The 16,619-nt window shown below is 37.3% G+C and overlaps 1 protein-coding gene across 6 annotated transcripts in view; it reads right to left on the reverse strand.

The window, feature by feature from the left end:
• BBX (BBX high mobility group box domain containing) overlaps positions 1–16,619 on the reverse strand; it is a 285,709-nt gene that overhangs the window by 84,844 nt on the left and 184,246 nt on the right. For all 6 annotated transcript variants that reach the window (XM_058731518.1, XM_058731517.1, XM_058731512.1 and 3 more), the window contains 2 exons: positions 13,884–14,123; positions 1,798–1,993 (listed from right to left, as the gene is read on the reverse strand). In XM_058731518.1, coding sequence (XP_058587501.1) covers positions 1,798–1,993; positions 13,884–14,123 — 436 coding nt within the window. The remainder of the gene's footprint in view (positions 1–1,797; positions 1,994–13,883; positions 14,124–16,619) is intronic.

Consider the following 16,619-nt stretch of genomic DNA (forward strand, 5'->3'; position numbering starts at 1 on the left):
TGTTCTGTGGCAACACATGGTCTATTGTAGAAAATGTTCCATGTTTACATAGAAACAACCTACGTGTCCACTGATGGACGAATGAATAAAGAAGATGCGATTTAATATACACGTATATACACAATAATATATTATTCCGCCATAAAAAATGAGGGAATCCTACCATTTGTGAAGAAATGGATGCACACTGAAGGTATTATGCTAAGTGACATAAGTCAAAGAAAGATAAATGCTGTATGATCCTAGTTATATGTGGAATCTTAAAAAAAAGAAAATCACAAAGAAATCAGACTTGTGATTGGCAGAGAAACAGCGTGGAGGAAGGAAGAATTGGAGGAAAGGTGGTCACAGGTTTCCAATTACAAGATAAGAAAGTACTATGGATATAATGTACAACATTATACGTACAGCTGACACTGCTATATGACATACAGGAAAGTTGTTAAGAGAGTTAATTCTAAGAGTTCTAATCACAAGGAGAAATTTTTTCCCTCTTTTCCCTTTTCTTTTTTTATCCTATCTATAGGAGGAGATAGATGTTAGCTGAACCTACTGTAATCATTTCACAATATATGTAAATCAAACCATCAGTCTGTAGGTCTTAAACTTATACATTAATGTAGGTCAATTATTGCTCAATAAAACTGGATTAAAAAACTGGATTAAAAAGGTGTTAATCCCAATATTGCTCATCCTGCTTTCCCAGGTTCCCCATACTGTAAATGGTTCATGCTCTCATTTTGAAGAAAATTTGTTTATAATGAATAATGAAATAGGAACCATATAGCTCTATACCAACTTCATAGTTTCCACCCTGCTCAATCTCCCAACTTCATCCTGGAAAATTTCTCTCTTGATTACTGCACTGCAACAGCCAGGGAAGACAGAGCCATGTGCAGAATGAATGTAAGTACTTTATTTCATGGTAATAAATGCTCTAGCATTCCTTACCACCCAAAGAGTATTAAAGGCCCCATAACAAATGGGGCCATCTGGAAGTTTTCATTTGCCTGGGTCATACAGGAATGGGGACAGAAGGGGGATGGCGGGTAGAATGGGAATTCCCTCTAAGAAACAGCTGTCAGATTCATCTCAGACTTGTGATGGAACTGTTCATATTCTTGCCCTTGAGGTTTCAGATCCTCAAATGATCAACATTAATTATGGCTTTATAAGAACCCATGATAACTAAGATACTTACTAGGATAGCTAATAGTGTATATGTATGTTTAAGCTACTTTGTTACATTATAAAATGCCCTGACCTCTTAATCTCCACCTTGTGGTCTGCCTTTCCATAATGTCAATGCCAGAAATTCACATATATGTATGACTCTACTACTTGGTTCACACTTCCTTTAGTTATACATACACATTCTATGTATATCATGTTCCAAAACTTTCAGATATGCTATATTTGCAATGCTGCACACTGGTTATAAATTTTACTTCCTTCTCTCTCTTTCTCTCTGTAGATTATTTATTAAAAGTACTACCTAAATGTATTGCCTTATCCTTAAAAAAAAAAAAAAAAAAACAAAAAACAGGTAGAGGAGCACCTGGGTGGCTCCGTCAGTTGGGTGTCTGACTCTTGATTACAGCTGAGGTCACGATCCCACAGTTTGTGGAATTGGGCCCTATGGTGGGCTCTGTGCTGACAGCACAGAGACTGCTGGGATTCTCTCTCTCTCCCTCTGCCCTTCTCCCTTGCTTGAGCTCTCTCCCTAAAAAAGAAAGAAAGGAAAAAAAAAAAAAAAAAGAAGAACAGGTAGAAGATAGAAATAATGTCTAAACTCACCAGCCATTCCAAAGTTTAGCTGAGGCATTTCTTCGGTCTTTGCTTTCTTGGGGCTTGGCAAATCTCTTGAAGACTCAGATGGGAAGGCCCACAGTTTCTTTCGTGGATTAACAGTGGGTGTTGGGGATTTCACAGGCTTGTTTGTGGTAGGACACCATTTATAGCCAGGATTCGCTTTCATAAATGCATCTTTATACTATAAATAAAGAACAGATAAGATTTTAATTAATATATAGATTGAAAGTTTTAACAGACTTCATATCTCATCCCCCCTCCCCCATTACAAAATGAAGGAAAAATTACTTTCAATAACTTCTGTGGTTTTACTTATTGAATGGCAATCTCAGCATGCATTTAACTACTAGAAAGTTCATTTGTGGAAGAAGGGTACAGAGGCAGCACATTTGTTTCTTTCGACCCACATTTTTTTTTAAGCATCCAAAAAGCTGTCTTACCATGATTAAGAGGGAGTTATTTGTAAGGTAAAGACTGAAACATCAGAGTTCAAACCCTAGCACTATGTGACCAAAGAAGCAGAACATACCTCTCTGGGTCTCACCCTTAAGTTTCCATAAATTGAGAACAATATCACCAATATGTAGGGTTATTGTAAACAAGGGTGGGCAGCATGGCACCAACTTCAAAGTGGGTATCAGGTACACATTACAAACTGTAAGTCAATACCAGAGCCAGAAACCAGATTCTATTCACTGCTTAATTTGGTAAGTATGGCAAAAATTAAATCTGTGCTTTGACATATGGGTAAGGTAAATACAGGCACACTTAACAGTGGTGCAAACAGAGCAAAGTGACCAGTTTGGGGATAAACAAGCTGAGATCAAGAGTGGGAGAAGGGGAACAAGGTAGGGAAAACTGATGTATAACTTTTTAGTTATTTGAAGACGCTGGGCCATGTAGAGGAAAGAGCACAAGCATACCTCAAAGATACTGTGGGTTTGCTTCCAGACTACCACAATAAAGGGAGTGTCCCAATAGAGCCAGTTGAATGGATTTTTTGGTTTCCCAATGTGTATAAAGGTTATGTTTACACTATACTACAGTCTATTAGGTGTACAGTAGCATTATTTTAAAAAATAATATATATTTTTTCACGTTTATTATTTTTGAGAGAGAGAGAGCAGGGGAGGGGCAGAGAGAGAGGGAGACAGAGGATCTGAAGTGGGCTCTGAGCTGACAGGAGAGAGCCTGAGGTGGGCCTGAATTCACAAACTGTGAGACCATGACCTGAGTCCAAGCTGGACGCTTAACCAACTGAGCTGCCCAGATGCCCCCCCTCCTTTCTTTTAATAGATAGAGAAAGAGCAAGCAGGGGAGAGGGGCAGAGGGAGAGAGGGAGAGAGACAGAGAGACAGAGAGCGAGAGAGTGAGTGTGTGTTATGGAGGCTCAATGCTCAGCATGGAGCCCAATGTGGGACTTGATCCCACGATGCTGGGATCATGACCTGAGCTGAAATCAGGAGTCAGAAGCTCAACCGACAGAGCTACCCAGGCTCCTCAACAATGAAGTATCTTAATTAAAAGTACTTTGTTGCTAAGAAATGCTAACCATCATCTGAGCTTTCAGCAAGCTGTAATCAATCACTGATCACAGATCACCACAACAAACATAATAATGAAGAAGTTTGAAATATTGCAAGAATTACCAAAAGGTGGCAGAGACATGAAGTGAGCAAATGCTGTTGGAAAAAAAGGTGCCGACAGTCTTGTTGTAAAGAGCAATGCCATAAAACGTCATTTGGTAAAAAATGAAATATGTGTGAAGTATCAGCATAGTAGGATTTCGACTGCAAGTGTGAGCAGGCTAAGAGCTGCGATGTGTGGTGTTGCAGTTAATCCATCAGACTCTATGTCTTGGAGGTTTCAACCTTTACTGACAATATCCTCCCTTCCTCCCTTCCCCTTTACTTTTCTGTGACTGCCTCCTATAACTCTCCCAACTCTGATGCTTCTTTCCCCTGTGTGACCATAGAACTAAATGAAATACATTCATTGCTATTCATTATATAGTGCTAAAAGTCATATCAACTAATAAAAATGTATTTTACATGTATTCAATTATATGTGACTAACTGCTGGAAACTTTACTAAATCAATACAACTGCTACAATCCCATAAGCTTGCCTTTTGAAATGGTCACACCATATGTAAAGTAAACTAATTTAGTATGCACTCCCAACAGCTTTTTATTTAACCCAACAGGAAAAACGGTTATTTTATCCTTGGTATAAGAAAGCGTATATAATCCAAATAACCTTTTTCTATCTTTTCACTTTAAATCATATGAACAAAAACTGTACTGTAGGTAATACAATGTAAGTGTTCGTATGTTAATCATCAGTGGTTTAGAATTATCCCCAAATTACCTTAAGTCAAGTTTTCTGAATAAACTTTTTTTTTAAACTTAAAAGCTGTACATTTGCACATTGATACATGCGTACATGCAGAAGGAAGGCAGACACAAAATAATGGAAAAATACAGTTCCACGTTTCTAACAAAAATAATTAAAATAGGATGCAAGGCGAAAGAAACTAGAATTTACCACCAACAGCAGAATAGATTTGGAGGAATCAAATGTGATCTGAGAGACACCCTACTCTACCGCACTCACCTGCATGGGGGATTCACATTTTAGGCTCAGGGAGACAAATAGCCTTGCCTCCCATCTGAAGGTGGAAAGTGACAAATGATAGGGTGAGGTGCAAATGGAAGTAGCAGACACATGCATCATTACTGTGTCCAAGTAAAAGGCACATGGGCTGGGTTTGTCAGATGAACAGTCATCTGGACAAAGGTCACCACTCTATAAAATGACAAAAGACTTTCAAACAAATTAACACATTTGCCATGAGGAAAAAAAAAATGTAGTTTTTAAAGAAGAAAGTCCCAGTTGTGACAAATGCTGGACTAGATGACAGACACTGGTTAAAAGCATGAATTAAAGTCTCTGCCTTCAAACTGTTTACAATCCACAATTAGTCACACAAACATACTATTTCTTTTTACATGTGGTTTGTAAGCATTCCCCTGGTTCAAGCATGAAAAATGATTCTTCAAAGGATCTGTAAAAGGGGAAGTGCCTATGGGTTGAAGAACAGAAGGCAAGAGAAAGGCATGGAGCATGTGGGGTTTTATGGAAAATGGTAACTGAGAATTCACTAGGAGGGTCAATACTCTGGTAACACCATATTAAGCTTGCAGATACTTGATGTAAATGAGCAGTAACAAGACAACATTCATTAGCTCAATCAGAAATATATTGAGCAAAAGCATTAAGAATGTGGGAGACAGAGAAAAGAACACACATTCCTTGTCTTTAGGAATTTAAAGCTTACATGGAGATGCCATAAATTCATGTAAAGACACACTTGAACACCAAATAAAGGCAGAGGCAGAAAGAGCCTTGGGGTATGAGGATGTCTGTCCTTGGAACTGGGCACCTCATCAATCACTTGCTCTGATTCAACTATAAGAAACAACAGAAAGGCTTAATCATTTGTTGTGGTGAGGTTATCAAGAAAGGGATTACAGAGAAGGTTGAGTAATGGCAAAATGAAGGAAGACTGTATACAGTATGAAGCAAACAGCTGAGTGAAACTTTGCATTCTGGTCAACTCCGTGACAAAAATCCATCATTACAGGATTTAAAGGGTCAAAGAGATACGCCCCATCCATCTGGATCTTTGAGACAGAGTTCTTCATGCTGGGCATGAGAGGGAAACCTGTTTTCATCCAAGAACATCAATCACACAGGCTATTGGTCTAATCTCGCCAATAACTAACCTCTTGCTAAAAATACCGATTTTCAAAAATTTCCCATTAAAATAAAAATTCACATCATGGCTTCCAATTTTTTTCTTTAAATTTCCAATTGATTAGATAACCTAAGTGCATCTACTTTACAGACAGTTTATTATTTATACATGATGCTCAGCAAATGCGGGCTCTCTTCTCTCTGACCCCAACCACCACAACACTGTATTAGCAGTAATAACAAATCACTGTTATTCAGAGCGGTATTAAATACATACCCTTTGTCATGGTATTTTGCCAACTTCATATATGACAATGACATTATCATATACCAAAAAACAATACTCTATGTTAATATTTTAAAAATTGGGTCACAACATTAAGTATTTTTCTGGATCATTTATAAGAAAGGAAATTTGACCCTAAAAAGCACCTTAATGTTAATGAAAACTGTACTAACTGTTCTCCAATTATTTGTTTTTAATGGTGGTTGGGGGAGGTGCCATCTAAAATCCAGTAATATTTCTAGCTATTATTGCAGTCTAGATTTTCTTCAGCACAGTGAAAAGAGAATGGCAACCTTGGTGAGGTCCAGGAATAAAGAATCCTGTAAATGTCTATACAAATAAAGACAGCTGAGAGGCACCTGGGTGGCTCAGTGGTTTGAGGGTCTGACTCTTGATTTCGGCTCAGGTCATGATCTCACAGTTCATGGGATTGAGCCCCACTTGAGGCTCAGGGCTGACAGTGTGGAACCTACTTGGGATATATTCATTCTCTCTCTCTCTCTCTCTCTCTCTCTCTCTCTCTCTCTCTCTCTGCTTCTCTACCCGCCCCCCCCCCCCAAATAAACATACAAACAAATAACAAAGACAGCTGATTCTGGTGCAAATAGGAGAAATACTACTATGATAAAAAAACAAAACAAAACAAAAAACAAACAAACAAAAACAACAAACAAAAACAAACCTACCAGAACTGTGGAGATAAAAATTATCTGATTTTTTAAAAAAGAGATAGAACATATTTTTTATTTTATAACACTGCAGGGGTCTAAGTGACCCCCAGCATAATAAATTTTGAAACAGTTTTATCTCTTCAAGGGGGCAGCAGAAATCACATTACCCAAGGGTGGAAGAGGGAAGGGAGATACTTGAGAAGTGGCACCAATCTGTACAGTCTTAGTTCCAGGAGTTCTAACTCTAAAATTGTTCACTTAGGGGCGCCTGGGTGGCTCAGTCGGTTAAACGGCCAACTTCGGCTCAGGTCATGATCTCACGGTCCGTGAGTTTGAGCCCGGCGTCGGGCTCTGTGCTGACAGCTCAGAGCCTGGAGCCTGTTTCAGATTCTGTGTCTCCCTCTCTCTGCCCCTCCCCCGTTCATGCTCTGTCTCTCTCTGTCTCAAAAATAAATAAACGTTAAAAGAAAAAATTTACAAAATTGTTCACTTAGATAATAAAACTCAACAGCACTATGTGACCTGAATTATTTTTACCAGGTATTTTTAATAGGGAGAAAACTAGACTATATTATGTGACAGAACACTGAATTAAGTTTATGGTTTTGACAGAATAAAAATATTTTAAGTCATACATTAACCTGTAAGACTTTCATGATAAAGCCACTCCAATAAAAGTTATATACGTCAAAAAGTGACTTGAATAAGTGACCAGGGAATTGTTTGGTTCTACTATAGGGTTATAAAGGAAAAACTGAGTTGGCTGTGGATATGGTTACCTAAATTGGCTGTAAAGATTATCATGGCAAGATTAGTTCATTTTCATATATAAATTTTTAAAAGGACTACTTTACTCCAATGTAGGTAAATCAGGGGAAAAGTAAATTTAACTAGCACAAATTTCAGAATTTCTTTTAAAATATAATTTTTTTAGGGACAGCTGGGTGGCTCAGTAGGTTAAGTGTCTGACTCTTGACCTTGGCTCAGGTCATGATCTCCTGGTTCGTGAGATTGAGCCCTGCGTCAGGCCTGCTTGGGATTCTCTCTCTCTCCCTCTCAGTCTCTGCCCTTCCCCTGCTTATGTTCCTCCCCACCTCTGGAAATAAATAAATAAACTTTTAAAATAAGTGAACTAAATAAAATAAATGAATTAATTAAAGTAATTTTGTTAATTTTTAAAAAGTAGATAGGGATCTGGGTAAATAAAACATTATTTGATTTCTGAAAATGTATTACTAAATTCATACATTAACTAATTTGAATTGTAAAATGTGTGTTTTCTTCTAAAATATGTGCTCACTAAGGCATACTAATTTAGATTTTCTCTTTACAAAATAATTTGCAGCATGAATTTGTAATTTTTCAAACAGTACAAAAATTAATTTTTATCCACATCCCTTGAATGATCTTCAATTTCAAAGTAATCAAGAGTTACTATAGTAACATCTTACAGGATATTGGAGTATTAGGTCCCTCCATCAATCTAAAAATTAATATCTGAAACCAATACCAAAATGAGTTCTAAGAGACTCGGTTTAAATTCTCAATATATCACTTGCTGTGGGATCTATTTTTTGTCACTAGTCATGGGTTCCTTATAAAGTCCTTATAATTTTATTTGATTTGAATATTTAACTGTTAGTGTTTACTAACTAAAAGGACTGATATTTCCAAAATCAAGTAGTTACCTCACTTTACACATCTATCTGGTTAGAGGCTATCGATCACACTGAATAGTATCTGCAAGTTGAGCAAATGATGTAATTAGTTTTGTTGGTTCTTGTGTTTCAGCTTTGTGTTTTAGTAGGCTTTCATTGTGTTGACATGCCCTGATAAAAATAGTAAATAATTACTTTGTAAAGAAGTATCAAATACAGACAAACTTAAGTTTTCTTATCAGGAATAAAAACTATACTACCATTTTAGAGGTGCCCGGATGGCTCAGTGGGTTAAGCATCTGACTCTTGGTTTTGGCTCAGGTCACAATCTCACAGTTTGTGGGTGAACCCCCACATTGGGCTCTATGCTGACAGTGTGGAGCCTGCTTGGGATTCTCTCTCTCTCTCTCTCTCTCTCTCTCTCTCTCTCTCTCTGCTCCTCCCTCAGTTGTGCATTTTCTCTCTCTCTCTCAAAATAAATAAACTTAAAACAAAAAACTACCATTTATAGCATTTTAAGCTCTACAACAGAATGCTTGTATGTACACGCTTTATTTGCATTTTACTCAACCCTATGAGGGCAGGCATCTTTATTGACCTTTTACAGAGCTGGAAACTCAGAAAGGTCTGAGAAGGGAGAAAGCCAAGTATGAGAGCTCAAGCTCTATTACTACTAACTTGCATCCTTGGATAAATCACATAACTGTTCTGGATCTCAGTGTCATCTTTAGCTTCTGCAAACAACCCCCCCCCCCCAACCCCCGCAAAAAAACAAACAAAAAAAAAAAACAAAAAACACCTACCTTCTGGAATTATTCTAAGTTAAATATTTATAAAAGAACTCTGGGAAGAATAAAGCAATATTCAAAAGTTGATTATTATCATCTCAAAAATAAACATTTAAATATTTTTTTCTAATGCAGTGAGAAAAGTCCTGATATCTGGAATATAGGAATGACAAAGGTCTCAGAAACAAGGCCTATTGTGAAGCATGGAGTCCCATGTCTTTGGTTTAATTACCCACATCCCCCAAAAGTAGTGGGGACCCTAATTACTCAGAAAATCCCCTATAAAATAAGTCATTTCATTAGACATAGCCAAAAATGACTGGCACAGAGGAGAGAAATGTCAATTGGCCGCTGAGGGTGGACCCAAAAGCTTTCTCATGGAAAAGCAAAGAGGAAATTCAAAAGAAGAGTTAAGAATTATTTAATACACACAGGCACCGGGGAGGCTTAGTCAGTTAAGTGGCTGGACTCTTGATCTCAGCTCAGGTCATGATCTCACAGTTCCTGAGATTGAGCCCTAAGGTGGGCTCCATGCTGACAGCGAGGAGCCTGCTTGGGATTCTCTCTCTCCCTCTCCCTCTCGCCACACGCTCTCTCTCTCTCTCTCAATATAAATAAATAAACTTTAAAAAAAAGAATCATTTAACATATGGAGAAAAATGTGACTGTAACTTAACTGTTCACATAGGTCTCACCAAATTACAAATTATAAAGTAATTGTTGTTTGGGATAAATGTGTTGAATTTTCAAAAAAATTCAAAAGGCATTCTGAATGCTTTAAGTAAGGACACATATAAACAAAATTTTAAATAAAGTTCCCAGGATAAATATATAAGATAAAGTGTTTAAGGGAACAGCAAAGTTTCATCCCCCTGGAAATCACTTATGTGTAACACCAGTTTCTCAAGGATGCTGGAAAAATGAGGTTCCACTCTAGTTTAGTAGTATGCAAGGTGCCACAGTATGCTTCTAAGAATTCAGACACTGTGAAGTACATGATATGTGATAGTAAACAAAAATTCTCTCCACAGTTATAATGTATGAGAAAATCAGAGTCTACCTTCTTTGGAGAAGAATCCATTTCTAATAAAGCCAAGCAAGCGAATAAGTAGGTTAGTTTTATCTTAAATATGAAGCAAGAACTAATTGCTAAAAACTCCATGGAGTTTTATAGTGACGAGAATCTTTGCTAGAGTACCGATGGCAACGGATACCAACATTTACAAAAGGCTATTATAGTTTACCTTCACGTTGCATTTTATTGCATTTAATTCCATCACTGTTTTATTGACATACAACTGAACCTTCAAACTTGTCAGCCTGGTCTCATGCTTTTTGTCTTTACATCATCATTTCCTGTTAGTTACACATATTCTAAGCTCAGGGGTAAAACAACCTTTCTTGTTCCTGAAACTGTTCTTACTATCCCACATCTGCTTTTATCCCTGCCTTTCTCTCTGAATCCTATACTAAATCCTACGACAGATTCCATCAATTCCATAAAGCCTTTTCTGAAATATCCCTACTGCCCCCAGCACAAGCAGACTTTTCCCATTACAACTGTGACATTTTATTACTCCCATTGTTTTAAGTTTATTTATTTTGAGGGAGACAGAGATAGCACGAATGGAGAAGGGGCAGACAGAGAGAAAGAGAGAGAGAGAATTCCAAGCAGGCTCTGTGCTATCAGCAGGGCTCGAACACACAAACCACAAGACCATGACCTAAGATGAAACCAAGAGTCAGATGCTTAACCAATTGAGCCCATGCACTCTATTGTTACCATTTTTTTGCCATAATTACTCAAACCTCTTATCTCATAGGCATCTAAGTGAGCAAGATATATGAAGAGTATGGGAGTCAAACAGTCAAGAGTATCCCAGCACCACAGTGCAGGACTGATGAAGATATTAACTCCCAAGAGCCTTAGATCCCTGCTCTGAAGAATGGGGAAAATCATTACTGACTTAACAGGTTTGTGCTTATGTAAAACATCAAGCTTGGAATGAACCAATTAATCAATAAATGCATGCATTTTGCCTCATGCCCCTGATCCTACAAAAAAGAAGGGATGGGGTATTACAAAGTCACTCAAAACTATTTTTAACTTTCCAGATCCTCTCCTCTTCTTTGCACTGACTCTGCTCTTCCTGAAGGTCTAGTATGCAATCTTCTAAAATGAATGTAAATTAATTAATTATGATCATTAGTTTAAGTGACAAGTGGAAGGTTCCAGCAATTCTTTGGGAAAAAATGCAGACTTGTAGTTCTGTATTTGTAAGAGTATGGACATAAAGATGTGAAAAGGAAAAGGAAGGCTGTTTCTGTGTCCCTAACAAGCAGTCAGTCACACAGTTAGAAGTTAGAGCTTGGGAGCATCCACAACACTGTACCATCATGCACACTGCTGAATTGAAGAAAACAACCCAGGTTATATCCTTAAGATAGTATTTTTTAAAATTACTTATAACCAGTTATTGCTCTAATGAGATTCATCAGAGAACATGAAACCCTCATTCAACCCTCCCCCCGCCCTTTTTTTTTTTAACAACGCAAACTAGTACCGGGCAGTAATTCAAGAAACTGAAAACAAATCCCACAATGGGTATTTCCTCTCACCAGATGCACTAAAATAGAAGATAATCAGGAGCAAGAAAAGCGTCAGAGAAAGTTTTAACAGATAAAAAAAATACACTCTCCAAAGCTGTATTACTTACTAATCACTTCTGTTTTAAAAATATATCCCTTTTTAAGTATTCATATTCACACAAAAACTATACTGATAGAATATGTCTTCTTCCTTTAGAGAACACATTTAAAATTTGGTGTTGAAAATGAAGAGGTTACACATATGAAACTTTTAAAAATGCCTGCCTGGGAGTGGGGGCCTTGAGGAACGGAGACTTATTCGTCACTAGCAACCACCACAAGACCTGGTATACTCAAGTCACTCGATAAGCTTTTGTTGCTTAAGCTGACATTGCAGTTAAGGCTGCAATATTAACACACAAAAAAGCACCAGCACAATTACGTGCACTTTAATGTAATTTCAAAACCATTTAGCAAATAAATTGAAACAAGTCAGTATCACTTATGGCTAGAAACCAATTATATAATAATTCGGAAAGTAGCTGAACCTTCCACACTTTTAACTACAAATGAGAGCAGTTCGTAAGAGCAACTGGAAACGAGGCAAATTGCAAGGTGGAAGATCCACCCCCACCTGTAGTAGATTGCAGGAGGCCACCCTAACAGATTTCATTACAGTGCCACCAGGACAAATATTGTGAACCTAAGTAAGTAATTAGCAAGAGATTTCCTGTATGAAAATAATACTTCCTCCTCTTAAAAGTGGCCACCTATTGGGTTTGTAAATTAGCGGTACTTAAGAAAAGGCAAACAATATACTTAGGATAGGCTGCATGTTATCAAAAAACAGCAATCCAAAAACAAACTCAAGTGTTTAATTATAGGAAGCTAATGCGGTTCCCTATGAGGTTTTAGATAATTGTTTATTTTACCATATAAACATGACTATAAAAAAATCTAAGGCCATTTACTGGGAAAGTGCTACTGTTAATTACTGTTATACTAGCTGAAATCTACTGAAACATTTAAAATCATGTGGGCTACTGGAATTGACTTTAATTTTCCAGGTGCCCCACATAGTTGAAATCCTGTCTTTAACAACAGCCAATTGACAAAGTCTGTGCCATCATTAATTACATAACAACTATGCTAATCATATACTCTGGATTCAAATATCCTTTAACATTGCATAAGAAATATTTATGTTACATGTTAGCCTGATAAACAACTCAATAAAACCACAGCAATTGGAAGAATTATTTTCCCACACACTGAGATGTCTAATAAAATGTGTCACTTGAAACTCTGTATTTTTGTCCCCTGCTGGTTCAACTTTTCATAGAACTTAATCAAATGTTTGGGTGGCAGGGGTTTTCATGAATCAAGATTGTTAGCAAGCTATAAGGTTGAAGGAACAATGTGAGAATTACTCCTTTCAAGTTTAACCTAACAACCATATTGCTTTGCTTTTCCTTCACTTGCTAAATCCATTACATAATACATTTAAAAAGCATGATGAATTCACATTAATTTCAGAGTAATTTAACAACAGACTGGTATACAGTTTTTGAAGGAATTTAGTCACTGATAGGGTTTCAGAATTGACTAATGTCCCACCTCTCGAAACAGCCTTCCTGCATGGAAGTGTTTCTGTGTATACAGTGTTTACATGCCTGCACATACCACAATTTATCATGTTTCACTGCCGTGCATTCCTTTACTGGTTTTAAATATGCATGCTGCAATGCCTACAGAACAGAAATAAGTCAAAGGCACAATAATGGTGCTTATTACAAAAAAAGGAGGTGGAAAGGATATAAATTGGTGTCCAATTTCCTCATTCTAAGAACATTAAAAAAAAAAAAGGGGCTGAGACCCAGAAATTGACTTAGATACTGTCACAAGGCTATTTAGCATTAGGACTAGATCAAGACTTTTTCCCATGACACAACTAGAGTAACCTAAGATTATTATCTTTACCATGGGCATTCTGAGAGCAGAAGCTGGGTTCCTAGAAAAAAAATTTTTAAACCCATCATTCATAATAAATAACCATTCATAAAAATCAACCCTCTACATCAATCCGTGAAGTATATGCAATGAAAAAACTTGGTAATTAATTGTTCTTGGCACCTCCACCAGCATTTGCAAGGTGGACTTGGAATTCAGGAATAGGAAAAAAGCTCTTATGTTTTCACTGAACACTTGCTTCAGGATTCACCTTTGTGCTGCTAGACCTTCAGCAGAGACTCCACATTTGCTGACAGGGGTATGGGATTGGTTGCTCACAGCCACCATTAAACCTTGGCATTGTAACCTACCTCCTTGGCCATGTCTGTGTATTTCTGCTTTTCCTTTGGATCTAGAACAGCCCACCAATCAGCCAGTATCTTGGTAGCACCTCGGTTATCAAGCCGGGGGTGTTCCTGTCGTACAAGGGAGCGATGACGTTTGCAAAATAAGAGAAATGCATTCATTGGTCTCCGGGCTCGCTGTTCTGGTGATTCATCATCAGTCTCACCAACATCTTGCTCTAGGCCATCGGCCCCAAGAAGTTGAACCTATTACCAACCAAAACAAAAGCCAGATGTTTAACACATCCTGGACAATTTTGCTTTAACAATCAGTTTGGCTTTCAAATTGTATTTTTTTTACCTTCATTTAAACAACTTACAAATTGGAAAAAAATTAATCATCAACCACTATTAGTGGTTGATAACCAACTTACAATGCCTTCTGCTTAGTTTCTATAGCAACCTGTGCATGTCTCTATTACAGAATATATCATGTTATAATTGCTAACATTTTCCCCCTCACTAAACAGTGAACTCTTTGAGGACAAAAGTTATTTACCTTTACAACCACGGCATCTAGTTCAATGGCTGGTACAACATTAGTACCTAACTAATAAATAAATAAATAAACTCAATAAATAAACTCATGCTGTGATATATGCGTCTCAAGATTAACAACAACATTTACACACACACAAAAATATATGAATATTAGTTGTTTCTCCTGTTTGGAAAGTGCTTTTCTACAGCTAATAATGTAAAAGTGTTTAACATAAAAGTAGGTAATAAAAATGTAATGTATGCACATCACAAGTGGAGCCTCCTATTGTAAAAATCAAAATAGACATTTAACATTATTTGAAGGAGGAACTATGTAGTAAATTTTCAAGCCTGTAAATATCATTTAGTGAAATGCTATGATGACAGGAGTAAATTCACTTGGGCTTAAACCTTCAAAATAGATTCTGAATCCCCCCTTTTCCTCAGCATTTCATTCAATTCCCGGTCTTCAAGGACTTCCACAAAGCTCTGATCCCGCCCATCCCATCTGTGTAACTGTCATTCCCACTGCCTGAGCCTATGGCCTAGTCTTTCTGCTTCCTTTTTTTTTTTTTTTTTAATTTTTAAAAATGCTTATTATTTTTGAGAGAGATCGAGAGAGAGACAGACAGAGAGAGAGAACAAGTTGGGTAGGGGAAGAGAGAAGGGGGGGGCAGGGGATCCAAAGCAGGCTCTGCACTGACAGCAGCCAGACTGATTTGGGGCTCAAACTCATGAACCATGAGTTTGTGACCTGAACCGAAGTTGGACACTCAACAGACTGAGCCATGCAAGTGCCCCAGGCCTAGTCTTTCTGCTTCTAATCTCTTTCGGTACTTCTTGCACATGGCTGCAGATACCTCTGATCACAGAACCTTAGAATATATTAGGACTGTTAAATATCTTCTAAGGCTAAAATATGATTCTATGAGATTTCCTGAAAACAGTACAACCACAAACAGAAGTCCAGAAGGCTTACTAAAGCTATGTCTTTAATTTCCTGTTTCATAGTTAAAATCAAGAAGGACTAAGGTAGTTGTTAATCTGCATCATATAGTAGAGCATTACTTCTTCAATTTGAGTGGGCAGTGGAATCCCTGGAGGTCTTGTTAAATGAAACACAGATTGTTGGGTCCCATTCCCAGAGTTTCCAATTCTGTAGGTGTGGAGTGGGCCTCCAGAATTCATATTTGTAAAAGTTCACAGGTGATATTGATGCTGTTGGTCTGAAGATCACACTCCGAGAACCACTACTGTAAGGCAACGGTGTTCTTCTACATCACGTTTTATTGGGAAACTGCGACAGCTACTCTGGTATGAATCACTAGCTTAATCCAATTTGATATTTTTAAAGTCTTGTAAGTTTAAATTAAATATTGCAAATGCATTTAATTAACCATCAATTATCTTCAAACAAAATAATACGGTGGAACAATCTTGAAGTCATAGCTATCTGATTTGGAAATACATTAGAGATTATTATTGGGAGTGAAGGCTATAGATTTCACTTCCTCATTATGTATACAATCATTAACAATGATTTGCATTTTTAAGGAATATTTATTTAGCATTCTGAATGCTAAATAATAAGGGATATTTAGTTAGCTTTCTAAAGAGAAGCTACAGAAAAATCAAGACATAAAAAGTATATTACATAGGTTGAAGAAATAATTACATTTTCCCTTCAGAAAAGAATAACTTTTGATTCAGTTACTAAGTTATAAAACTCAAGCCAAGAGCTGGAAAAAAAGATAAATAAGACAAGATCCTGGACCAAGGAACTTACTGTTTGTGGAGGGTGGAGGGGGAGGAGAAAGAGAGAAAAGCAAATTAATTAAAAAGCAGTATGATGACTATTACAAGGAGCCAGTGTTACAGTGAAGCACTAGTGGAAGGGTGGAAGCTCACCAAAGTCTCCCTAGAAACCGTGCTGTCTGAGCTAGATTCTGAAAGATGAATCAGAATGTGTCAGGTAGTCAATGGAGAGACACGGAAACCGAAAAAGGATTAAGGCTTGATGACTGACTGATGTACAGTTCAATAGCACTGGTAGATATAAGACTAGAACATGGACCCAGGACATGAGGTTGTAGAAGTAGGTATGGATGGACCTACTTCATGAAGAATGTGCTCTGTCATGTAAAATAACATGCATTTAATCCTATAAATAAGTAGTTGCAGACTGTAAAAAACAAAACAAAACAAAACAAAACAAACAAAACA

Source organism: Neofelis nebulosa, chromosome 5 (genome assembly GCF_028018385.1).
Source record: "Neofelis nebulosa isolate mNeoNeb1 chromosome 5, mNeoNeb1.pri, whole genome shotgun sequence".
Lineage (NCBI taxonomy): Eukaryota > Metazoa > Chordata > Mammalia > Carnivora > Felidae > Neofelis > Neofelis nebulosa.